This window comes from Rhineura floridana, chromosome 2 (genome assembly GCF_030035675.1).
Source record: "Rhineura floridana isolate rRhiFlo1 chromosome 2, rRhiFlo1.hap2, whole genome shotgun sequence".
NCBI classification, from domain to species: Eukaryota; Metazoa; Chordata; class Lepidosauria; order Squamata; family Rhineuridae; genus Rhineura; species Rhineura floridana.
Genome location: NC_084481.1, coordinates 129,237,160 through 129,262,463, shown reverse-complemented (window position 1 = coordinate 129,262,463; position 25,304 = coordinate 129,237,160). Strand labels below are relative to the sequence as shown.

The following is a 25,304-nucleotide window of genomic DNA, read 5'->3' as shown; positions in this document are numbered from 1 at the left end:
TAGATGTTGAAAGTGTGATGAACAGTGTAGTATCGCTGCTTCTTATTCTGGAACCTGACAAGCAAGAAGCTTTGATTGAAAGTCTATGTGAGAAATTGGTCAAGTTTCGGGAAGGTGAACGGCCATCTCTCAGGCTGCAGCTGTAAGTTACTTCTGTGGTTGAAAGGAATAAATATGTGTTGAACCACAATACTTTTTTGTTCGAGGAGAAGCATGATCTTTGGTAGAATATATTATGAACATTTACTTTTCCCAGTTATCAAATAATAAACTGTTATTATATGCAATCCAAGAATTAATAAACTGGTGCTGCTTAACTAAAGTACTCAGCATCCTGTTTAAAACTGGACCCATCTAGTTTATTATATACATAGCCACCTGACATTCCCTTTAGAAGTGCACCCTACCAGAGGAACTGTGTGGTCCTATATTTGGCAGTTGGTTGGGGCAAAAAATTGTCTGTAAGATGCCTACAGAGCGTCTTTTTAACTGCTGTCTTTAGTAAATTTGCTTAATCTGGCATGAGACTAAGTTCTTGGTATTTTGTAGATATTGGAAACACACTCCAGGCTTTAGGATTCCCTCTGTCATTCTATGCTTCATCCTCTTCCCAGCTCATTTCCAATGCAGCCAAATTACTCTCCTTGGATTCTCACTCCTGCTGCCACTGTGTGCTTCTTGCTGCTTCCATTGCTTGGTGAAGCACTGAGCACAACCTCTCTGATTCGCTAAGGAAAACACACACTCTGCTGCTACTGCTTAGTCAAGCATAAGGTGCAAAATCTCCTTCATGAGGACACACAACCTCACAGATCCTTTCCATAATTAGGCATGCTTGACCCATTATCATTACCTAGCCCTAGGTAATTCTGATTTGCCCAGCAAAAATAGGAACTTACAAAGTTGCTTTATACCAAGTCAGACCATTGGTCCATTTAACTACGTACACTGACTGGCAGTGGCTTTCCAGGGTTTCAAGCAGGGTTCTCTCCCTACTCTACCTGGAGATGCTGGGGATTGAACCTTGGACCTTCTGCATGCAAAGCAGATGCTCTACCCACTGACCTACACTGGTGACCAGGCAAGTGTCTTTGTCAGAGTCAAATCCTGGCAATTATATAGAATCTATATAATGTACCTTTCATATTTCTGAATGAAACATAGGATTGGATCCAGAGACGATCAGCCAGGACTCCACTTATTCAGTGGGACCTTCCTAACTTCTCCTTCTACTATACCTCTCTCTGTCCCTCCCCTCAAAAAATCTGCATCTGAGGATTCATTAATCATCTGGGATGGAGCACTAAGAGCTGCAGCAAGATGGAAATTTGTGGAATTCAGCAGGGCTGCCTTGCATGTGTAGAAGTGATTTTTCACTCATGGAAGAAATCTTTATTATGAGGTTCAGTTAAAAGCCAGAGTGCAATTCTGTGATACTGAGTTGAATTCAACAGTGATGGTTTTAAATGTTTTAGTGGGCATTAGATATGTTGCGTATGTCCTATTAATAAACGGCAAACTTTGAATTAATTTAATGTCATTATTCCTTAGACTGAGTAATCTCTTCCATGGCATGGATAAGAATACTCCTGCAAGGTACACAGTCTACTGCAGCCTTCTTAAAGTAGCCTCCAGTTGTGGTGCTATACAATACATTCCATCTGAACTGGAGCAGGTAAGCAGTTGGATAGTATTTGCATAATCCCTCATTGATTAAGAGAATCCCAAATCCCTAAAAACACATCCCAGTGTTTTTAGTGCTTTTGTTTGCCGCCCTGGGCTCCTTCTGGGAGAAAGGGCGAGATATAAATCTAATAAATAAATAAATTGTGATTGTAAAAAAAAGTGCTGTTTTGCTCAATGCAAGTTTGGAGTGCTGCCTTGCTCTCCAGAATTCCAAGATAGGATGCTATTCATTCCTCTTAAGGAAAGAAAGCACTGATAGGGAAATCTCAGTTAAAGGTTGATGCCCCTGGGCTAGGCACAGAACCGAGTTTTCCAATTTCACATTCGTAGATCTGTTTTTAAAATATTTGCATTTCAGGATAACTTTCTTCATCAGTCAAAAAAAATTACCTTCTGTGTCAAATCTTTTTGTATAGGTTCGAAAATGGATTTCAGACTGGAATCTTAACACAGAGAAAAAGCACACCCTTCTTAGACTACTCTATGATGTACTAGTGGACTGCAAGAAGAGGTAATTAAGACTACATACTATGCCAAACAATTTTAGTACAACGGTTTTCTTTTGGAGAGGGGTATCACTGAAATATTTACCATTTTAATAATTTTTAAATCTATAACTTGTGTCTATTGTGTGCTTAAGAGCTTCTTGTTATTTAAATGATACAAACATTAATTCTTAGATTGCATATAATACCAGTTTATTATTTGATAACTGGGAAAAGTAAAGTTACCCTTTAAAAAAATTATTTAAGAGTTTACCATATACAAAGTGATATCCACCTAAGTCATACTCTTAGTAGACCCACTGAGATCAATGGACAAGTTACTCAAGTCCATTGATTTCAGTGGTCTTATCAGAGTATGACTGCCATTCAGTGTCACTGAAAAAAGAGGGGGGCAGTTGTTATAGCCTTATATGCCCACAGTGGGGATTCCAGTAAGGAAAAAAATAGGGCATTTGTCAATTTAGACCCAGTTCTATGAATTGTATCCATTTGTTTATCAATTTCTGTGAGATCAGTGCATTTTGATATTTATTCCTGAACTGAAGGAGAAACTAGGGATTCTTCTAGTATTGAGCACAAACGCTTTTAGAAGCAATTAATAGATTCCTTATTAAGAAACTTTAAATGTTAAAATTATCCTAGTGTTTGTAAAATTATATCTAGTATTTGTCTCCAATAATATTGAGCATCTCACCTATCCACCTCACAAAAACTTCCTAAGTCTGGTTGGTGTTAAATGGCAGTAAAATAATATTGTACCTCTCAGACAGAACAGACATAAAGATTATAATTTTATAGAACGAAAAATGGTCTTCTGTTTCTGTACTGGAATTAAAATTCCCAGCTCTCTTTCCCACAGCTGGCACAGAAAAATAATTGAGTGTTAGAACAAATTAAACCAGAACTATCACTAGAAGCTAAGGAAGCCACAGACCTGAACTTGTAAGATCTGAACAGGGTGGTTTACAACAGATGCTGTTGGAGGTCGCTGATTCATAGGGTCACCATAAGTTGTAATCGATTTGAAGGCACCCTCTCTCTCTCTCTCTCTCTCTCTCTCTCTCTCTCTCTCTCTCTCTCTCTCTCTCTCTCTCTCTCACAGTCTGTAGGGCTGCAAACTGCAGCGTGATGACCTTGGCTATGGAGAGCAGGACAGCAAGCAACCAGGCAGTGGTGGGTGGCCTTCTGGGGAGCTGCAGACTGACCGGTTGGGGCAGCTCTGGGAGTCCTCAGTATTGCTACCGTGAGGCCTGCAGAACAGGGAAGTGGGCGGCCTGTGGGCGGGGGATTAGTGTGTATCTGTGAGGGAAAGCTTGGTGACCCATGGCGGAGAAGAACCAGAAAGAGTGGAAAGCCAGTGGGTGGTGGCCTGGGCACCTCTTGCCAGGCCTTGGCGTCCCTACTGCGCCACCTGGACATGGAGCTTAGCAACTAGTTGTGGGGGGCAGATGAGAGGAGGAAGCTTGATGACCCCCTCTGGCAGAGTGGAGGAAGCTTCATGACCCCTTGGGTGGGAGGAAAGAAGGAAGCTTGGTAACCCCTGGGTGGGGGAGAAGAGGAAGCTTGATGATCCCTGGGGAGGCTGGAGAGTGGCAGGAGCCTCAGTGATCACTGTGAAGGGGAAGAGAGAGTGGGGCTTACTGACCTGGGGGAAGGCAAAGTGCCTTGGTGACCTGGGGCAGAGGTTGGTGCACACAGTGGAACCCCTAGTCTAATTAAAATTTCTCAAGCAGTTAACCTTCTGTGTATATCAGTAGGGCCTGATTCATTAGAAGAAAATTCCTCATTTGTAAATTCCTCATTTGCTGCTTTGTGAGCAAATTCCTTCCGAGATAATATGTGCTCATATACTATTAGTTCATCAAATTTGGACACTTTCTTCTGGTCCCAAATTTGAAAAGCATATAACCAACTTCTGATTTATCACAGATGCTAACAGGGACAGCCTCAGAATTAGGTTATACCCTCTCCATGTTTTTGGAAGTTGTGGGATTAATTTCAGCTCTTCTTGATTACTTGTATCTCCACTTTTTAGAGATCCAAGAAAGCACTCCTAGTAGGATAGTAATGCAGAGTTCTAATGGGTTGAATCCACACTTCCGATGAGCAGATTTCTGCTCTTTGGATGCTACTGCTGGAGGAAGTTGGGGAGGCAATTTTCACCAATGCCTCTCCCAGAAGAGCTGTTCTGGAGGGTTGGAAGACACTCTGGAACACTGTAGGTGATGTATGGGCTGCAGGGAGAAGGAAACGACGGCAGAAATTGTCCCCATCTCCCTCCCTCTGGTCGAAGCCTCTGGTGCAATGTAGTCCTTCCAGTGAAAAGAAGGCACCCTTACATTTGTGGAAGGACAAATCTGAATCCAGCCCTATGTATCTTTCAGCATATTGTGATATTCATGAATATAGCCAACTCAGTTGTGCAGCCTCATAATATACTTTAAAACTTGAGATCGGAAAACTGTCCATATATATATGGACGATTTTCCGATCCCAAGTTTTAAAGTTTTATATATATATACAAGCCTCATTCTGGGCATAGGAAACCAAACCATCAATCAATTGAGCTGGAGGTAGTTCCCTTGAAGCTTATGTGTGTCTCTGCCCCATTCCAATGGTCTCTGGTGCCAGCAGGGGAGCCCCACGAGTGAGACATGTCCCAGTGTGTTCAGCAGAAGCTATTGCTGGGAGTAGTTTAAACATGTTTCAAGGGCAGGAGACCGGAGCTGGGCTGAGTGCCTCTGTTTAGTGCCATCTTTAAGCATCACATTTTTATCTGCTGCTTATGTTTGAAATACCATTCTCAATCATTAGAGGAAAACCAACATTTTATGAATAATACTTCACCGGTATTGGAAGTTTCTCTTAGCATAGATTTATGCGTAGCTCTGGTATAATCACAGAATTAACTGTGACTTGGTTTAAGTCTCTTGAATCGGTGGGCTTGATTCAAGATTGTGTAAAGTTCATTGGGTTAAATTATGCTGGGGGTGTCGTACCCTATTCCAAACACCATTTCTGAGCAGGGCTGCTACTGATTGAGCCAGCCCAATTGTGGCAGAGGAAAAACAAGCCTTTAAAATAGAGTTTGATTTACACAAGCCTTTTTTGCCAGTGTAACTTTCATTGCGTTGCTAGGTCACATGGTCAAGCTGAACAGAATTTGGAACAGAGGTAGGTCTCCTCTGTCCCGGGCCCACCACTCCCTTGGAATGCCCCCTGTTCAGCCTGAGCACTGACTAAGCTGTCTGAGGACTTAACATCGGTATATCTCTGGCTAAGTCCTCATGAAGGATTTCATCCAGCTCAGCTGGAGATCTGCCAATTCCAAACTCCACTCATCCCAGTGGGCATGGCTTGCTCCCATGGATTGTCAGGAAACTTTGTGGGTATTAAAAATGCAACAACAGCTGTGGGTGGGTTAGTCCACCTTGAGGGATAGGTCATGAGATAGTTAGAAATGGTTTTATTATTCCTGTTTTGATGACTTTTTTAATTCTGGTTTTAAATGCTAGATTGTAATTGTTGAGGTTTCAGAAAGATGGGGATAGGAGATTGATCTTGGGCTGCGGCCTGCATGCTGAGAGGTATGGGAAAAATGATCCTGGGGTAGGAAGCCCCTGCTTTGGGTTTGACTTTGGGGCTTGGCGTAAAATGGTTGCTGAAATGTTGGAGACCAGATGAGCATTGATATTATTTCCAAGCCCAAAGTGATTGTTTATCTTGGGCTGAGTTTTTCCATGTGGACTGACTGAAAGTGGAATAGGTGTATATATAGTTGCAGTGGTAGAAATACGCTGATTTGTTTTTTGATCTTTATAATTGCTTAATTACTCCTAAGTGAAGTATGGACAATATCCTCTTTCATTCTATCACTTATAAAATAACACTTAAAGCCTATGAGATTTCTACTTTCATATTTAGTTGCAGTTATTGTCATTAATACAAATCGCTGAATACCATTTTGTTTAAATTGGAAGCCTTTTTTGTTACCCAAACTGTATTGTCAATTTGAACATGAAAGATTGGCATGTTAGCATATAAAAGAAATGTGAAGCTTTTTTTTTAGTTTAGGACAGGGCTGTGGAGTCGGTACGCCAGACCTTTGACTCTGATTTTTCTACTGTCCAACTCCGACTCCTTCATAAATGGCAAATGTATATTAACTAGTAATAACACATTTACTGTAGTAAAATGGTAGCACAAGGCATTTCATCACCACCACGTGAATCCAGAGCTTGGAAAAGTTACTTTTTTGAACTACAACTCCCACAAGCCCAATTACAGGACCTCCTTGATAAGACTTTTTCCAGGACAGACTTGATTGTTATGATAATCACTTGTCAAAACAAAATCTTAAAATAGATGTTGAGATTTCACTATGGCTATTAGAAATACTGTTCTATTAAGTAAAAGGTCAGGCTTTGGAGCTTTAAGAAAAATGGGTAATTCCTTTGTTTTGATTAAAGTATAGTTATAACTTTTTATTATGATAATATGAAATAGTATTTTCCTAAGCTGCTCTGTTTGGATCTTGCAGATCACAAGCGCTGAATAGTGAAATGGGATTTTCTTACAAAACTCTATAGGTTGTAGTGGTAGTCGCAGCACTGCAAATGAAAAATAACTGGTAATTAAGCTAATTTGTACATGAAAAGCTGTACTTTTATTACCTACTGTTAATGCCCTATTTGAAAAGTCAATTAAAAGCTAAACCCTACATTTTATAGGTGCATAGTTCTCATATATGATTCCCCAATTTTGAATGTAACATTGGGTGGTATCAAATGCTCCAGTTTTTCTTAGAGATGTAAAATTTCTGGAAATTTTGAAGCCATGGGAAAAAATAGGAGTTTTTTTCCTGAACAAAAAAGGAAATTTTCAGAAAAATTGAAAAAATGCTATATTAGCACTTTTTACAGATTTAAAGTCACTTTGTTACTTCAGGAACATCAAATGTAATTACGTACAAGTTGGTCTGGCATAAAATTATCACATTTGGTATATTAAAAGTACATTTTATTCAAACAATTATTACAAATTGAATTTACTTTTTAAAATTTTTACTTTTATTTTGTAACAAATGGATCTACAAAATCCTGAACTGTGAGGAACACCAGAACTGTAAGGAACCTCTTTCATTTTGCCAGTTTATGAGGAGCAGGCAAAAATAATTTCTAAAAAAAGAAACCAACATTAATAACAAAGAAAAGTATTTGTCTCCACTAGTCGTCTACAGTGTCAAGCAGACATAAAGCATCCATTCCCATAAAAAGAACTGAGAAAGGTGGAGGCGGAACCAAGATTCATTGAAACACTGTATTCATCATGCTAAAATAAAACATTCCATAATCCATATTTTTTCATTTTTTCCAATTTTGGAGGGGGGGGAAGGCTTCGAAAAAAACATTTTTTTCTGAATTTTTCTGGTTTTTTTCCAGGCCTTCACATCTCTAGTTTTGCTAACACAAGAATGTGAAGAACAGAACTTTCCTCTCCTCTCCACTCCCCTGCAGCCCCCTGTGCACTCTCCAAATCAGCTCTGGAGGGTTGGGGAACCAGATCTTGGGGGCACGGGGGAAAGGGAGAGAAGGAAGGGGAGGTCCTGTTGCACAAGCGGAGTTCACCCACAGAGCATTTTCATTTTCATACAATCTTCAGCATTACTTTTCTTTTTAATGATTGTATCCAGATGTGTTCTAGTAAATCGTGTAAAGATGTTTCCACCTAAGAAAGAGCCTTCTGTAACTGGCAGGTAATTCATCAGTTTAAAAATATAAAATGAACTGTGAAGATCCACTTAAAAAAACAGCTTAAACTGAATGACTATATAGTGCTATTTTATCTTTTTGCTACCAGTGACAGTCTCTTCCTGCATACTTTCAAGTGCACTTTTCATTTCAGTCCTAATTTCACGATGCCTTTTAACTAGCTAAATATTTCCTTTGATACTCCCTTTCTCATAATACTAGAACCTGGGGTCGTCCAATAAAACTGAATGTTGGAACAGTCAAGAAAGACAAAAAGAAGTACATGTTCACACAGTGCATAATTAAACTATGGATAACATTACTATTAATTTGGGATTGTTTTAAGTATTGGTGTGCAGTGAATGTTTCAAATAATATAAGTCCAATCCCAAAGGCCCATCTAGTCCAGCATCCTGTTCTCACAGTGGTCCAATCTAGCAGGGGTCTACTTATATTACATTGTTATGTTTGAAATTATTCTGAAAGGAAGTACTATTTGTTTTCTCCTCATAGTGATAGTGCAGCAAAAGTGATGGTAGAGCTGCTGGGAAGTTACACAGAGGACAATGCTTCTCAAGCTAGAGTTGATGCTCACAGGTAATGTGACCTTATGAACTTTATTCAGGATTGTTTTAAGTATTGCTGGGCAATGTATGTTTCAAATAACAAGAAATGCAATCCCAAACATGCTACATTCTTATTCTCCCCCCACCCTCATCCTAAATATCTTGCTTACTACTTCAGATCTGTATAACACTGTAGATCAGTGATTCTCAAAAGGTGTGCCCAGGCACACTGGTGCGCCTTAAGAGGTGGCTAGGTGTGCCTCAAATATTATGAAAGTAAATTTTAAAAATGAGAAGAAACCCATTTGTATAGGGTAAGTAATAGTTTTCTATAGTTTGTTATTTTTATTCATAGTTTAAAATATATTAATATATTTTTAATTTTGTACACGAAGTGCGCCAGAAAATTTTTATATGTTTTACAGTGTGCCGCGAACCAAAAATGTTTGAGAACCACTGCTGTAGATAATGGCAAGTGATGTTGCTAAAACATTTTTGTTGGTGGTGAGAGGACAACTGGTAAATGTGTGGTAAGGGCAGGGATTCATCATTTAATGCAAAATATTTTCCATTTGGGGAAGCCTCTTTAGAACATCTAAATGTCAGCCTCTTGCTTTTTACAAAGTAGTAGTATTAAGCCAAACTAAATATTAAGGAAGTTTTGTGTTTCAGCACTGGCCAAGACCTGTTGGTATAAAAATAATATCCTTCTTGTCTGGAATGGAAGAAAATTTCAGTTGAAGTACATGTCTAGGGCAGGGTTAAATTCATTTCCTTCCTAATTCCTTTGTGAACTCAGTGATACATTCTGCACAGGATGAAGAATCTGTCCATATGAGGAAAATGCAACTCTTTGACTTCTGTTTTGATCTTAGTGTTTGTAGAAAATGCCAGTTGTATGCATGGTTAACATCAAGGTTTTTAGACATTATCTGGAGCTATCTAAAATTTATTTCAAATATTAATCTATAGTTGCTATCTACTTCCACTGCTATGGTGATGCAGAGTTAGAGCATGTCTCTTGTTGATCCTAACCCCTTAAAACCTTTCATTGCTTAGGCACATCAGTCTGTCTGTGCATCAAAGTCATTGTTGGAGGTTTTTCTCCAGGTGGTCCCTGCTGAGTAAAGATGGCAAGGGGAAACTAGGAAAAAAGCTTTTTCTGTGGTGCTACCCTGTCTGTGGAATGCTCGCCGCCAAGTCCATCTTGTATTTTTAGTGCTTGGCCAAGGGATTTTTAAAGGGAATTTTCAACCTGAAGAAATTTGTTTTTGTGCTGCTTTTGTTTGCTGTCCCTTAATTTGTATTGTAATTGTTTTATTGTTCAAGCGTTGGATTTGGAAGTTGTTGTTTTTGAAGAATGGAATAAAAATTTATTAAGAAAAGAAAGGTGAATTTCTAGTTTTAAGTATGCACACTTTACTTTTCTAAATAGGTGTATTGTTCGTGCGCTAAAGGATCCCAGTACGTTTCTTTTTGACCATCTTCTTGCCTTAAAACCAGTCAAATTTTTGGAAGGAGAACTTATTCATGATGTAAGTATTCATTTCAAAAATCTTGGCATACTGTGTGTGGTTACATCCCGCTTAGACTACTGTAACGCGCTCTACGTGGAGCTGCCTTTGAAGACTGTTCGGAAACTTAAATTGGTACAAAGAGCTACAGCCAGAGTACTAACCGGGGCTGGTTACAGGAACCATACAATTCCCCTGTTACAACAGCTCCACTGGCTGCCAATTTGTTTCTGGTCACAATTCAAAGTGCTGGTTTTGAGCTACAAAGCCCTATACGGCTTAGGTCCAGGCCATTTGACAGATCGTATCTCCCTACATGAATCTGTCCGGGATTTGAGATCTTCAGGTGAGGCCCTTCTTGTGTTCCCCACACCTTCGCAAGCACATATGACGCAGACACGAGATAGGGCCTTTTCGGTGGCTGCCCGTAGGCTGTGGAACTCTCTTCCGAGTGAGGTACGATCAGCTCCCTCCTTGCCGTCTTTCCAGTGACAAGTAAAGACTGTTTTATTTCAACGGGCATTTGGGATAGAGAATGACCAGGATTAAGTGTTATAGGTTTGGTGACTACATTATATGATTTTATTATTTTAAATTGTCCGCTGTTTTTAACCTATTTTTTATGGTTTTAATTTTTCTCGTAATTTAATTCTTTTTTAATAGTATACTTTGTATGTTTTAATTGGTGTTGTTTTTACTTGTAAGCCGCTCTGAGTCCTATTGGAAAAAGGGCAGGGTAGAAATAAAGTTTATTATTATTATTATTAATTAGCTTGCTTGACCATTTCAGTGGGATTTAAGAGCATTTAACTTATTTTGTATTGTGCCATTTATAATGTTTGGATTTGCATGTCATGCTAAAATATAGTTCAGCATGACACGAATCATCAGGAATAAGCCTTGGGTTCTCTGTATACTACCCCTCTCCTCCCCTGCCTCCAAGAGGTTGGGAGGAATAGTTTAGAAGATTTTGATCCTGCTTTTGATTGATCACAGCTTGCCCTGTCCAGACCAACCAACTGGTTAACATTAGATACAGTTGGTTTCAGACAAGTCAACTTCAAACATCGTTACCGAAGCTGGCTTGTTTAAACTAACCATAGCTGAGGCAACTAGGGCCCTGCAACAAAATGTGTTGATGTGTAGTGCTTTAGGATTCTAGCCATTCCATTTCATTTATCCTCTTCCCCAACTCACTCTCCACAGTCAGCATTCTGTGCCTATTGAGCACGCTTAGCCATTCTTGGGCTGTTTTTGGAGATATCCAGTTTTGGGGTGGCAGTAGATTCTCTTGTGCTGAATCCCAGTTATATTAAATTCTTCAATTTCTCCATTAATATGGACAGATTTCTCTTCATCCCTAGGAACATTAAAAATTGCTTCATTGTGAACCAGAAAGTAAATTATCCAGTAATAAAACGGCCTTTCTAAGAGAGAGAGAGAGAGAGAGAGAGAGAGAGAGAGAGAGAGAGAGTAGAAAGAACCATTTAATATATTTCTATGTCCTTCTGTTCCAGTCACTTAATTTTATTTCCCCCCCTTCTGCCAAAATGTTAGGATTTTTCTCCCCTCAGTGTCTCAATATTCCATGCTATGAGGTTGTTTGGGGGGGGGTTTCACCCCATTATTTTATCCCTGTAGATCTTTTGTACTTGTCTGTCCTTAGGGATAATTCTATTCCTTCTCTGCTTCACCCAGTTGTCAGATTTTTTCCTCTTAATCTCTAAACATTCCATGTTATTGAATTATTGTTGGTCGGTGGGTAGTCCCCCTTAGATTTTTTCTAGCCTATTTTTAATACTTTTGCATCGCTCAGGATTATCCCCAGCCTGCTGCATGGGTGTTACTGTTTTAATGACTTGAGCATGAATACAGGAAGATTCAAATTGGTACTAGTATCAGCCTTCCCCAGCCTAGTGGTCTCTAGTTGTTTTGGACTACAACTTTCATCCATCCAGCAAGCACAGCCATGCTGGTTGGACTGATGGAAGTTGTAGTCCAAAGCATCTGGAGGGCACTAGATTGGGGAAGGCTGATGTAGATGATTAACAACAATTTCAAGTCGGGACAGCATGGTGCCCTATAGTTAAAATTCCTGCTGCATTGAAAAAGAAGGGGAGAAGCACATGAACCTGAGGTTAACTGCGGCTTGCTCACTTGAAACTTAACTATGGTTTAGCACAGGTGTGGGTAACCTATGGCCACCCAGATGTTGCTGGACTACAACTCCCATTACCTGTCTATTGGTCATGCTGGCTTTGCTGGTATCCAGCAATATCTGGACTGTCACAGGTTCTCTGCCGCAGGCTAAGAATGTGCAAACACGGCCAGTAAATTTTAGTTAGAGCTGAGATTAAATGCACACTCCCTCCCCCAAATTAAGCCACCTTATTTATGGGTGGTGAATCGGGAAGACCTTTTTATCAGTTTTGGGGTGTAGACCTTTTTATCAGTTTTGGGGTGTGGGGGCCTAATATGTTGTGACTGGTTTTGGAGATGCTTACCACGGTGGCAAGCAGTAACGGTTTCCTGTTTCGTTCTTTCTTAGTGTTTTTTTTGTTGCCACTGCTGTAGGCAGTAGCTAAACTCATCCCCCTTTTCTTTAAACTGTCATTTTAATGTCAATAGCCACCACTCACCACCACAGTAAGCACCTCTTGAGCTATTTGCAGCCTTTTCCAATCTTGAGTCCCCAAAGAACTACATTTTCCATTATTCCTAACAGTTGGCCATGCCAGCTGGGGCTAATGGGGTTTGTAATCCAACAACATCTGGGGATCCAAGGTTGAGGAAGGTTGATGTAAACTATGATTAAGATTAGATTTAGATATAGATGTTGCTATACTATAATTCTCCTAATTCCTGATCATTGGCCATGCTGCCTGGGGCTGATGGGAACTGGGGTTCAACAACATCTAGAGGGCATCACATTGGCTACCCCGGTTTAGATTATCTCAGATGAGTTGCATGCAACTCCTTCTCTCTTTCCAGTTTTGACAAAATAAGTTTCCCATTTTGTATGAGCTCTAGTTAGTTAAAAGAAACCAGGAAATCAAACCGTGGTTTAATCCTTATTTGTTTTAGTGAATAAAGTTCAAATAAGCCAGGCTGTCAATTATACTCTGCTTTAAAAAACAAATCCAAAATGCTTTACAAGAAAAAGTTTGTACATAACAGGAAAATGATTTAGTCAAAAAGGAAAGCAAAAGCTTTCACTCCTCTTCCTTGCAGAGGAGGAGAAAGAGAGGGAAGGGGGAGTGTGTGAGTTCAAGGCTTGTAATGACTCCTTCATGATAATCTCCTAAACCAGGGACATGGAGTCTGTGGCCTCCAGGTGTTGTTGGACTCCATCTCCTATCATCCCTTATTGGCCATGCTGACTGGAGCTAATGAGAGCTGGAGTCCAACAACTTCTGGGAGGCCACAAGTTCCCAACCCTGTTCTAAATCATGATTGTCTGAATTCAGCCAATGTTTTCTGGGCATCATTTGACTGTAATGGTTTAACTTTGTATGTGAAAGTTCTATTCTCTAAATGAAATGTTTATGAGATCTGTTGCATTAGACATGCTCTTATTTTCATCCTTCCTAAGCTGTTCTTATAATTAAGAATTTCTTCTTTATAGCTTTTGACAATTTTTGTAAGTGCTAAATTAGCGTCCTATGTCCGGTTTTATCAGAACAACAAGGACTTCATTGACTCTCTTGGTAAGTTTTTTTAATGCATGTTTGTATGCCCAATGCCTTATTTATGTGGTTATGCCCATGATATAAACCTAGCCCAGCCTTTTCCAACCAGTGTGCCTCCAGATGTTGTTGGACCACAACTCCCATCAGCCTCAGACAGCATTGCCGATGGTCAGGAAAGATGAGAATTGTGGTCCAACAACATCTGATGGCTGACCTAGCCCAACTAGTCAGGAGGGAGGTGCTATGACTATTTGCTCTGCATTGCGTTGTAACATAAGCACTGTTGTCTGGTTAGAGCACGGGTGGCTAACCTTTGTTGGCTCAAGTGCTACATTCACCTTTGATGAACCCTCTGGGGCAGCATACAGATCAGCTAAGGAGGGGGAGTTATTGTCCCCTCTCTGCTCATCAAATGGTTGATCTGATGACCAAGGAGGGTGGCCATTTGTATCCCAGTTAGGGTATTTGCTCCACCCACCCCAGCAGTTCTTGATGTGACCTGAAGGAGCCAGGAAAATTTGCTGGAGGAGGGTGGTCAGATCAGGCCCCCAAAATGGGGGTTAGGCCTAGGCATTTTATGTCTATCCTTTGGCTCTCCAGTACAGTTTGATTTTCTCCTCTCATGTCTTCACCAGTTGGGATAGCTCGCACTCCAATTCTCTCAGTGGCTTTGCTGATCAGTATGCAGCCCCCAGAGGATTGGTTGAGGGTGCATGCGGTCCTTGTGCAAAAAAAAAAAAGTTAGCAGTGCTTATATTAAACCATAATGGAGTTTCCTTTCCAATTGTGTGTAGTTATGGAATGTCAAAAACTGTATCAAAATATAATTATCCAGTTTGGTGACTCTTTACTCTGAATTGGATACTTTTGCTTCCAAGTGTTAGAAATTGCTGCCCATTTTGTTTGAATTGTTGTTTTCAAGCATTCACTTGGAAAGGCACAGGAACAATAAATCCTGAAATGTTAGCTGTGGTCACTAGGAGCAGATAGGCATTCAGATTATTGAATCTGCATTTCTAAACTGAAAATAGTTTTTAGTCAGTTTGAGAATTCTGAGAAGACACCTAAATTATGCCTACTAAATTACTCAAAGGTGGGAGATAGAGAAAATAAGTTTATTTTTCAAATGTTATTGTCTGAATGATTAAGAACTCGGTTGTTTGAAGTTAGCCTCTATCTTGTCCCCTTGCTTTTCTTATGCTGATTATAGACTCCACCTATGCACTAAGCAAGGTGTAATTATCAGCAGTGCTGCCTGAGTGCTTAGGGGGAATCCCTGCATACCCCACGAGTACTGCATAAGCGGCCATTTCCTCAAAGCTAGTAACAAACGTGCAGCAGAGAACATATGGGTTCCCAGGCAGGATATTGAATGGACAAGATGCTGTTTGAGGAGCAGCTGAAGCCCTGAGTAGGATCATGTTGTGAATCAGCCAAATCTCTATTTAACAAAGCTGAAGTACAGTCAGATTGAGTACTTTCAAGTGTTCTTATGCAAGCTTAATTTTTTGCAGATGTATTAAACCTACCAAGCCACATTCTATTCCAGTTAATATGTTTCATAGGATGAAGCTTTGTGATGGAATGTTAATGTCAGCACCCTCTTTATTTACACACTGTGGAAAAAAAGGAGTAGTAATTAACACTTTGACACTCCCCCATTGATGTGTAATTGACTGTTTCAAAGGAGCACTGGTTCATAAGCTATTGCATGCATGAAAATTACTTTTTCTGTATTGCAGCATTTTAGGACAAGGGTCAGTGACAATGCAAAAAATGTTCAGTGATGCAGGCTTTTATATTACTACATTAAGGTATAGATATACTGGCAATGAATAAATGTTTCCATAAAATTGGGTGTGTTTTTCATAAAAGTGACCAAAATACAGATTAATTTCATATGGAAAAATTGTATAATAGCTTTTAAACTAAAACAAAAAATTAGGACCACAACTATATTAATAGTTTGATTGAGGTGGAACTGTCCCCACCATGTTGAAATTTTAGAACAAAAATTTAATTTTTTAGTGCAAAGAAAGCTTTTTTCTTTATGGTAGCTAGTACAGCTACTGCTTAAATGAGTTTATTTTAAACTTTATAATAGCATGTAAATTACTGTAGTGCTCATTAAACATCAGAATATTTTTTTAAAATTCTAGGAGTGCCTCTATTACTGGGAAAGTTACCATGCATTACATTGTGCCAATCAAGTGCATTCAAAGGCAACTGATTTTCATTTGGGGGCAGGGAGTATAAACATAACAAACAAATGTTTGCGCAATTGGTTGAACCAATTGGGTGATATCTAACATCACTCATGCTCTAAATAGACCCATCAAACTCAGTGGACCTCAGTGGATCTATGACTTAGTTAGCCATTATCAATTGTCTGTGTGTAAAAATAATGTATTTTTTATATATTTGGAATACATTCAGATGTAGGATGTAGCACATCACATCTAATTCTTTGTGTGTCAACCAGTTAAGGCAAGCCAGGATTGTTAACTTTATGCTATTGTTAGTAATCCCAGAAATGGCTAGCATACTTTTAATATTGCGATCTAATATTTATTTATTTCAAATTAGTATTTTCCCTTTTAGATCACCTGTTAATTTTGTTGTGGTTCAAAATTAATAACAAGCCTCATCTGGCTATAAAATCTATTCAGTAAAAGCTTCCACAGGTGGCATCAGTTGTTACAATGTGTTTTATTAATGCTGACAAGTTAGGCCAACAGTTGTATTAGCTTGTGTCAACTGTGAATCGCCCTAACATGTTCACATTTAACTCTAGTAGCATGGGCAACCTTTTTACTTTAGAAGGGTAATTAACATCTCATTTGCATTTGTTAATTAGAGTTTATGTGCACTAATTGATTTTGGTGCTTGTAGATTTCCATTACTCCCAGTTAGGTATAGTTTCTGAAGCTTCCTATTTGTTTGAGTTATGATGATCACATTTTTGTTGAATTGGTGCCAGATAAATAGCCTGCATCATAATTATTGCTAATTAACACAACATTATGTCTGGTAGTAATGTGCTTCCCTGCTCTTCTGTTAGTCTAACAGTGTTATTAATTCAAAACATAAATATTTGTTGAGCGTTCAGGCTGTCTTATCCAAACTGCTTTTCCTATGTCTGAAACTTGAGAGAGTCTATTTTACAGAAACATTAGTCAAGTATTTTGCAAAACAAAACAAAAATTAAATTATACACAAACTTGTTTTTTATTTGCTGTTTTATGTATTAATGCCTATTTATAACAGCCTGCCCCAACCTGGTGTCCTCAAAATGTTTTGGACTAGAATCCCCATCAGCGCTAGCTAATGCAGAAGATTGCTGTAAATCAGAATTTTCATATTCGATAACATTTGTAGAACTCAACAAGATGAGTTTTCTCCTCTTCCCCCCATGTAAAGATTAGTATAAATAAAGGTTGAAATGAATGAATTAAACTCAAATTGTTCCTAATATAGAATGAGTAACAAGAAACTGAAAATGTATCTTCTAGAAATTTACAGTGTATTTTGAAATCAGTTCAGTCACTCCCCTAAAAACAAGGGCAATAAGAGCTGACACTTGGAAAGCATGTGTACTTCTTGCATTGGGTTGAAGGGTCACAATCACCTCCTTATGTTTCAGTTCTGCTATTTCACTTTTTATCTTTCCTTCTCCATAGAATGAGTTTGTTTCCTCTTGCAGAATAGTACATCTATTTGTTTAGGATTAAGGGTCATACTATATTATGAGTTGGTGCTGGCAAATGACTTTCAAGAAATCTTAACTATAGTATCAGAAACAGTTGGAAGTTAATGCTTTTGTGGCTGGCTTTTATGCTACTACATTTTTTCTGTACACATATGTGATCCCCTTCCAGATGTTGCACGGACCTCAAGGCAGGACTATTAGAGCAGGTGTGATCCTGCTTCCCCTTCCATATGTATACAACATGGAGGAGATAGCTTAGTAGGGCTACTTTTAACTTCCTTTCTCTCAACCTACAATATAGCATACTATTTGCAGCTCCCTCACTATTAACCATCCCCTTTTCTCTCTATACCTTCAGCACTCCATTGTCCTCACCTTTATAGTGTGCTCTTTACTGTTTTCCATCAACATCTGAAAGCTTTTTTCTGTTTCTTCACCTCATCTGTTGTTCTCTTTTTTCCTCTCTGCACTCCATAGCGTTCTGTCTTTGTACCACCACAGGTTTCCTTGTACTTTGGTATATTACTATTTGTTTATAAACATATTTGTATACCGCTGTTTCATTTCAAAACAAGCAAAGCGGTTTACAAATAAAAATAATATAATAAAAACCATTAAAAATACAGTAAAAGCAAGATCAACCACTGCAAAGAGACATCTTCTTAACTGCCTACATAAGCCTGGCAGAATAGAAAGTTTTTCAGCAGGCGGTTAAAAGTTAAAACAGAAAGTACCTACTAAATCTCTGTTGGCAGAGCATTCCAGAGAACCTGGCCGATAACACTAAAGGCTCGATTACGTGTCGATGGTACATGAACCTTGTTAACTTGAGAGATGACCAGTGCCACTTCTGCAGATGATCTCAGTGATCAAGCTGGGATATTAAGCTTCAGCCGGTCCCTAAGACAGCTTGATTCTAAGTTGTTCAGGTCTTTGTAAGTTAATACAAGGACCTTGAACTTGGCTCGGTAATAGATGGGCAGCCAGTGCAAATCTTTTAACAGTGGTGTTACATGTCACCCATGTGCCCCCATCCGCAATCTGGCTGCCACATTTTGCACCAGGTGGAATTTTTGAACCAGGCCTAAGGGCAGTCCCACATAGGGTGTATTGCAGTAATCCAGCCTTGAGATTATCAACATGTGGACTACAGTGGTCAGACCATCCCTGTCCAGGAATGGCTGTAGCTGACGAACCAGATAAAGCTGGTAAGAGGCACTCCTAGCCACAGAGGGTACTTGAGCCTTGACAAAGATGAATCAAGCAGTACCCCTAAGCTGTCCCTTTTCCAATTTCCACCCTGTGCAGGTCTCTTTGCACCAACATAGTTATCTTTTCCTCTTTTCTTTGCAAATTCCAATGCAAACTGACCTGATCTGCATCTCCCAGAGAAAAATGAAGGTCAGAACATAATGATCCTTTAGGTTTTGCACTGCTTTGAATTTTGCATTGCAGTTTTTGGCTCAAAAAAGTACCAAAGTACATGACATGGTTCAGAAATCAACTAAGCCATCTATCCCTACTCTTCCCCAACCCACAATATCTGTGGGTTGTATCCCCAACTGTTATCTCCTTTTTCTCTGTGCACCTCATAATGCATTCCCGTCATCATCTTTTTGTAGTTCCTAGTTTTTTCTTTCCCTATGACACAAGTATACCTACAGCCTCACTTCTGTTGTGCAACTTTTTCTTCACCCCATCTGTCACTCCCCCCCCTTTTTTTGTTTTGTTTTAATGCAGCTGCTAGGTGATTAAGGGAAAAAACTGGATCAAGCCTTCAATATCAGCTTGATTTGTAAATATCAGCAATCTACAACAGTGCTATAACATGAGCTACATTGCATAGTGATTGTATGCACATAGATTGTAGGTTATACTCACATAGGTTGTATACACAGATTGTAGACACATAGATGTTGATCTCTTTAGTTAATTGCTGTTTTAATTACTTGTTTTTAACTTTTATTTATAATTTTAATTATTTTTACACTCTGTAAACCACTTAGAGATCTTTACATTTAAACATATAAATTTTGTTAAATAATAAGAAATATACTACTCTCTCTGCCCAGCCTGTAACATGGGGATAAAAGCAATGGGTAACACTACAGGGTAATTGTAAACTGCTTGCAGAAGGCCAAATGGCACTAGGTTTCTAATACTTCTGGATAGCACTGCATGATTTTTTTAAGCTCAGCACCCTGACCTGCAGTATTTAGCATGAACTACCTTGCAGAGCTGTTGTAAGCTACTCCACCCACCAGAACCTCTTCAAAACTGCAATACTGAACTGCATTTGCTTTGGAATTTGCATTAACAGGGAGATTTAAGAGATACAGCAGGAACTCTTTTCTGCAACCTTTTGACTTTATTGGGAGCAAGGATGGTGAGCACACTGCTGCTTAATCTCAACTACATTAAAATCTTGGATTTCTCTCTGTTTGGAGATCTTTCATTTCTGTCCCTAGGAACACTTATATAGCTTCTGAATGTGAACCAGGAAGCTATCTATTCAAACAGTGGCATGATTCTCTCCCTTTTTATATCTGTGGGTCTGCTTCCATCAAATGGAGAAAAGACAATGGAGGAAAAAACAACCACACTTCTTCCACTGTCCTCACACTCTGTACTTCTTGCCTCTTCTTTCAGCTAGTCTCCTGCCTTTGATAGGCAGCGCTTTGAACATTCCAGGGCTGCCACAGCACAACATCCCTCTCCACTGGCTGCATCCAGCAAGTCTATTCTGTTCCCCTCTTACCCTAGTTTTCTTTTTCAACTGGCTCATCGTTCTGTGTCTACAGAGCATGCTGAGCTCTCAGTGAGCTGTTTGGGTTTTTCCTTAATATATTTTTGTACTTCTGCAAACCCTTGGGGTTCTCCTAAGGCTGTGGATACTCCCCTTGTGTGTGGGTAGTGTCATTTTGTTGTATAACTATCAGTATTCACCTGTGAATATCAGTGACAGTGGGAATGAATTATTGTTCTAAGATCATTGCACTGGTGTTAGGCTTAAGACTGAGTTGACAGTGCTCTGCAGTGCCATGAGCTTGGCGGCAACATCTACATCTGGTTCAATACAGTCTTAAGAGACAACATGAAGTGTTGTTGTTGTTAATAATAATAATAATAAAAAAGATTGCTTACCTACAGTGAATTACAGCAGTGTAAAAATACAATTATCCTAAATAATAAAATATGAAAATCTTTTTAAAGTTGTTTATCAGCATTTACTAGTAAACACTTACATTTTAGTGATCTCTAATGCAGGTTTACTGCATGAACAGAACATGGCAAAAATGAGACTGCTTACCTTTATGGGAATGGCAGTGGAAAACAAGGAAATATCATTTGACACTATGCAGCAGGAACTTCTAATTGGAGCTGATGATGTTGAGGCATTTGTTATTGATGGTAAGAGGAGTTTATTTGTTTATATTATAAGCAGGCTTTTATGAAATTTACTCGTATTGAAAACTTGTGCACCAGTTGTGATTTGAAAATGTGTGTCAAAAGTCTGCGGAGCAATTCTGACCCTTCGATGTTGATGGCTAGAGCAGATGGTTAAGATGGTGTGCAATCACCTCTCCAGCCTCTTTTGGCAAAGGGAAGAATTACTGGTGGGGGAATAGCTTCACTGCAGTGGAGGCCCCAGCTCCACCTATGCTACTACCAGTTGTAGCTAGTGGAAAGCTCTGAATTGGGCCATTTTGGGGCAGGGTACCAGTGGCTTTGGAGCCCCTAGTGCCTCTGGATCCAAGGCCTTCTGGATTATCCAGGCCCAAGCCTTGGGCCCTTCTGTTATGGCAGCCTGGAGCTAACATGGCAAAAGGGAGAGCTTCCCCCCAGCACCTTCCACCTTGGCCTGCATAGCAGAGGGTTTTCCAACTGTTTTTGCCTCCCCAGGCTTTTGCTGTGATTGCTCTATTATTGTAACTACATCTGAAATGGAATAGTCAACTATCCTTAATTGCAACATTTCTTTGTGATATTTTAGTTGTACAATTTTTAATTGTTTGTTAAAATAAGATGTGTTTTCAAGTGAGACGGTCCTTGTAAAAAGTGCACATTATACTGTAATGTATGTAGCACTATGCAAGGAGATTCATGAATGACTTCCTTGTAACTCTTTTTTCTACATGCCAGGGTATAACAACAAAAATGAACACCCATTGGAAGGGTATACTTTCATTCGCTTCAGTTCCAGAGAATTACCAAAGCTCTTACCAGTCAGTGTTTTAATACATATTAAAAGAAATTCATTTTCCCCCTTTTTGCAGCTGTAAAGACAAAAATGGTACACTGCAAAATTGATCAAACACAGAGAAAAGTAGTGGTCAGGTAAGCCTTAGGTTTTTTTGTGAAGGATCTCAGTGCAGTGCTAATTATAACACTTATACATCTGTTTAATATTTTAACTAGAAGCAGGATATTCCTATCAGTTGCCTGTAGTTAAGTAGTTGCTATTTATCATAATTTTATTAAAGCTCAGACTGAATGTGATTAGCTTATTTAATGAAAGAGTCCTATTTTCCAGCACATTTCATTTAATGGCCAAACAGTGGCAAGAATACTAATGAGTTTTTTCTGATCTTTTACGTACTGATAGCTGCAGAATACCAGACTAGCTGGTACTACAAAGCCTTGTTATACAGGGTAAAACTGTTTTGTTTCCATATATATTGTATCCTGCATTTTCCTTATTTTTGAATAGATATGTTCACAAAATATGGGTATACTGATACAATTCCTTTTTACATTTCTTTACTTTAGTCACAGCACACATCGGACCTTTGGAAAGCAGCAGTGGCAACAGCTGTATGATATGCTTAACTTCTGGAAACTAAATTTGAATCAAGTAAAAAACAGTCTGCTCAGTTTGTCGGATACCTGATTCTTTTATGTAATGTTTGGTTTATATCAGGTGGAAACTCAGCTATAATAAACCATTCAACTTAATTTTTTGAATTTTTTATTTCTTCAAAATATCTAATTGGCTGGAATACATTAATTTGAACTATAGGCTAATAAAGCAATAAAATTTAAACCAGAATGAGTCCTGTTCTGCTTTCATAATCATAAGATGGTGTTGTATTCTGGTACAAGATAAGAAAAAGGTAGCAGAATAGTCATGTGGATAATCATACAATCTTTCTAAATGAGGGTGTCTTCTGATTTAATTGCATTGGTAACTTTCAAGTGAAATATCTATTCTAAGGTATTTTTTAGAAAGGAAGATAGACGTAACTGTAGAGAGGCAAGCAGGTTTCTTTATACATGGCATTTGTCCCTATACTTCCACTATTGGAAGCCTTTATTGGCTTTGTGCAGGTTTCCAAATACACGTGTTTAGAAACAATTACATTATACTTCTGCTTTATCTGTTGTCACTGTTTTTTCTGTATCTTCCTCGTACTTTCTCTTTCTGGGCTGGCAGAGCCTTTCTAAATACAGAAACTTCTCAATATTGTTGATTTGAGCTTTTATAAATACGTTTTGCAAATGCCAATCTTTGTCTCCGGTGTTCTGTGAGCTGTCCTTTAAAATAGCTGCACTGACTTCAGAGAGTGGTTGAGAAGCCCTCTGTTGTTGTCCTGATGGACACTCTGTTGTGACCTAAAATATATATATATGTGATATTAAAGATATAGGTATCCATTGGTTATGAACACTCCTCTAGATGCATTATATACAGTCATACATTGGGAGTTTTGCAGTGCTTTCTGCTGTTACATATTGGAGAATAACAAATTGGCATCTTTGGATATTTTTATAACGTCCTTCTCAGACTACTGTAAGTAGAGTTGTGTGTGTACTCTATGTTTAAAAAATAAAAATTCTGCAGAAAGGGAATTGAAAATCTATGCTAAGAAAATTAGAATTCTGTGACCTGTTGACTGTACTAATTGAGCAGCTGCAATTTGTTCTAAAGGCACTTTCTCATGCTGCACATAGGATGAAATACAACATCACATGAGCAGACTTCTGCAAAGGGGCTTCTTTTTCGCAACCCTCCAAAAGAGATTTTGGGAACATATGGGAACTTCAGGGAGGAGTAGAGGAAAGAAGTCCTCTTGCACTGGCAGATGGGCACAATTGGATATCGCCCACAATTTGAGGCATTCTGCTACAAAAATCTGAAATAGGTCTGGTGAAGATATTTGTTAGATGTCAGATGAAGGGTGACTTTTCCCAAAGTGTTCTCAGGCAGAACATCCCACATCTGTTGGCAGTTCTTAAGATGAGACTCAAAAACAGGATAAAATTATTCAAACAATTAAGCAGATACAATGCTGTCAACACAAATGCTACCATCCCTCTTGGTGTCTGGGATACAGTAGTGCTAGCAGCAGTCACTTCACTTTTGGTTTGGTACGATTACTGTCATTTTTCCCATTTAAACTAGGCTTTTCCTTCTCTATAAAACATTGTCACTTGTTTCTATCAGATTTGGCTATGTGACAGTATCCTTATCATTAGCTTTAACGTCATATTAATTTACCTCATCAATGAGTATACTAAGCTGAAACCAGAATTCCAGGACAAAGCAAGTCTGGCCCTGGCTACAGATGCAGCCTATGCATGTAAGTCAGGCTGTGCTTATCAGGGTAGCATTCCCTCTAATAGCAAACTTGGGCAGGCAGCTGCCTAGGAGTTTGGAAGCAAAGCAAGTTTTTCAAAGAAGAACAGAACTTGCGTGCTTCCAGGACCTATGGAATATTGAGAGAATAAAAATAAGAAAATACTAATTTATCCCATTTTCTGGAGATGGAATTTCTGTGCTTACAAGGCATCAATCGAAGGCAGGGCTCCTTTCTTTCCTACTATTTAGACGGCAAAAACTACTGCCCAATCCCTTTAGGTTTTCTTGAAATTGGCTGAGGAATTTTTGAAGTTATTGGGCAACTTTGGGGAAAACATTTTGAGCCAATCGAAGGACTCCAAAAGGTGTTAACCTACTAGTTCTCTCTTCCACCCCATTCCACCTTCCATCAGTGGTAGGAAAGAGAAATAGGGAGGCTTTGCTTGCTTCCCTCTGTCCTCCTTACTAATTTTGTTTCAGGCTCTAGGGGAATGGGGACATGCTATTGGCTAGGGCAAAGGAGAAGAGCAATAAAAAGGTATTAACCACTCATCATTACTGCCACCAATGTAAGGCAAGCAGAATAGTGAGATGGTTTGGGAGTACAGGAATGAGCAGGGAAGGGGAACCAGGTGTTTTCCCACTCAGATCCAAGCATAAGAATTCCAGAGTTACAAGCTCTCAGTTTGAAGAGGGCTTGCAACTTACCACGTTGGGGGGGGGGAGTCTAAAGGAAGTTGAAATCAGGCAGACTATGAGTCTAATATGTCTGTGGTTAAGGGCAGTTGAGCCACTGAATGGTTACAATGTCAGTTAAAGAGAAAATGGAGTTAGAATGAGTGAGTTGGACTGCTTGAGACCCTAATAGCTTACGGTATTCTGGAAGCAAACATTGAGTGGAGATGCGTGCTATGAAGTTCAAAAAACTCTTCTTCCCTTCCAAAGAGGAATTCACAGCAGATTGGTCTCAGGAGTGTGGGAAAAGACAATCCCCAAACCACTACAAGAAGCCTGTTTTTAGAGGTTGGATTCCTGAACAGGAACATTCCTCTTAGGCTGTAAATACACTGCAACATTTTATCATGTGTATGCAAATGTTTGCCAAATGGGCTGTTTTGTCTATTTGATGTGTACTAGGTAATTTGGTACAACACTGTGATGCCTGTTGCTCTTTGAGCCACACTAGTGATGGAAAGTCATGATGACCTAATGACTTTTAATTTATTTCATGGTGTAGCTTTTTAGATAAAACAGCCCAATGTCGATGTACTGGTCACTTACACAATTAATTACCTACATGATCA

General features: G+C 39.1%; 2 protein-coding genes across 2 annotated transcripts in view; one reads left to right on the top strand and one right to left on the bottom strand.

Annotated features, from left to right (window-relative positions):
• EIF3M (eukaryotic translation initiation factor 3 subunit M) overlaps positions 1-22,470 on the top strand; it is a 29,260-nt gene extending 6,790 nt beyond the window's left edge. The window contains exons 3-11 of the mRNA XM_061610541.1: positions 4-142; positions 1,552-1,675; positions 2,103-2,197; positions 8,456-8,539; positions 9,944-10,043; positions 13,648-13,729; positions 20,688-20,831; positions 21,698-21,758; positions 22,191-22,470. Of these exons, the coding sequence (XP_061466525.1) occupies positions 4-142; positions 1,552-1,675; positions 2,103-2,197; positions 8,456-8,539; positions 9,944-10,043; positions 13,648-13,729; positions 20,688-20,831; positions 21,698-21,758; positions 22,191-22,311 (950 nt within the window). The 3' untranslated portion in view covers positions 22,312-22,470. The remainder of the gene's footprint in view (positions 1-3; positions 143-1,551; positions 1,676-2,102; positions 2,198-8,455; positions 8,540-9,943; positions 10,044-13,647; positions 13,730-20,687; positions 20,832-21,697; positions 21,759-22,190) is intronic.
• Positions 22,471-22,781: 311 nt separating this feature from the next.
• Positions 22,782-25,304, bottom strand: part of LOC133377993 (coiled-coil domain-containing protein 73-like) — a 50,609-nt gene continuing 48,086 nt past the window's right edge. The window contains exon 8 of the mRNA XM_061612780.1: positions 22,782-23,033. Within this exon, the coding sequence (XP_061468764.1) occupies positions 22,782-23,033 (252 nt within the window). The remainder of the gene's footprint in view (positions 23,034-25,304) is intronic.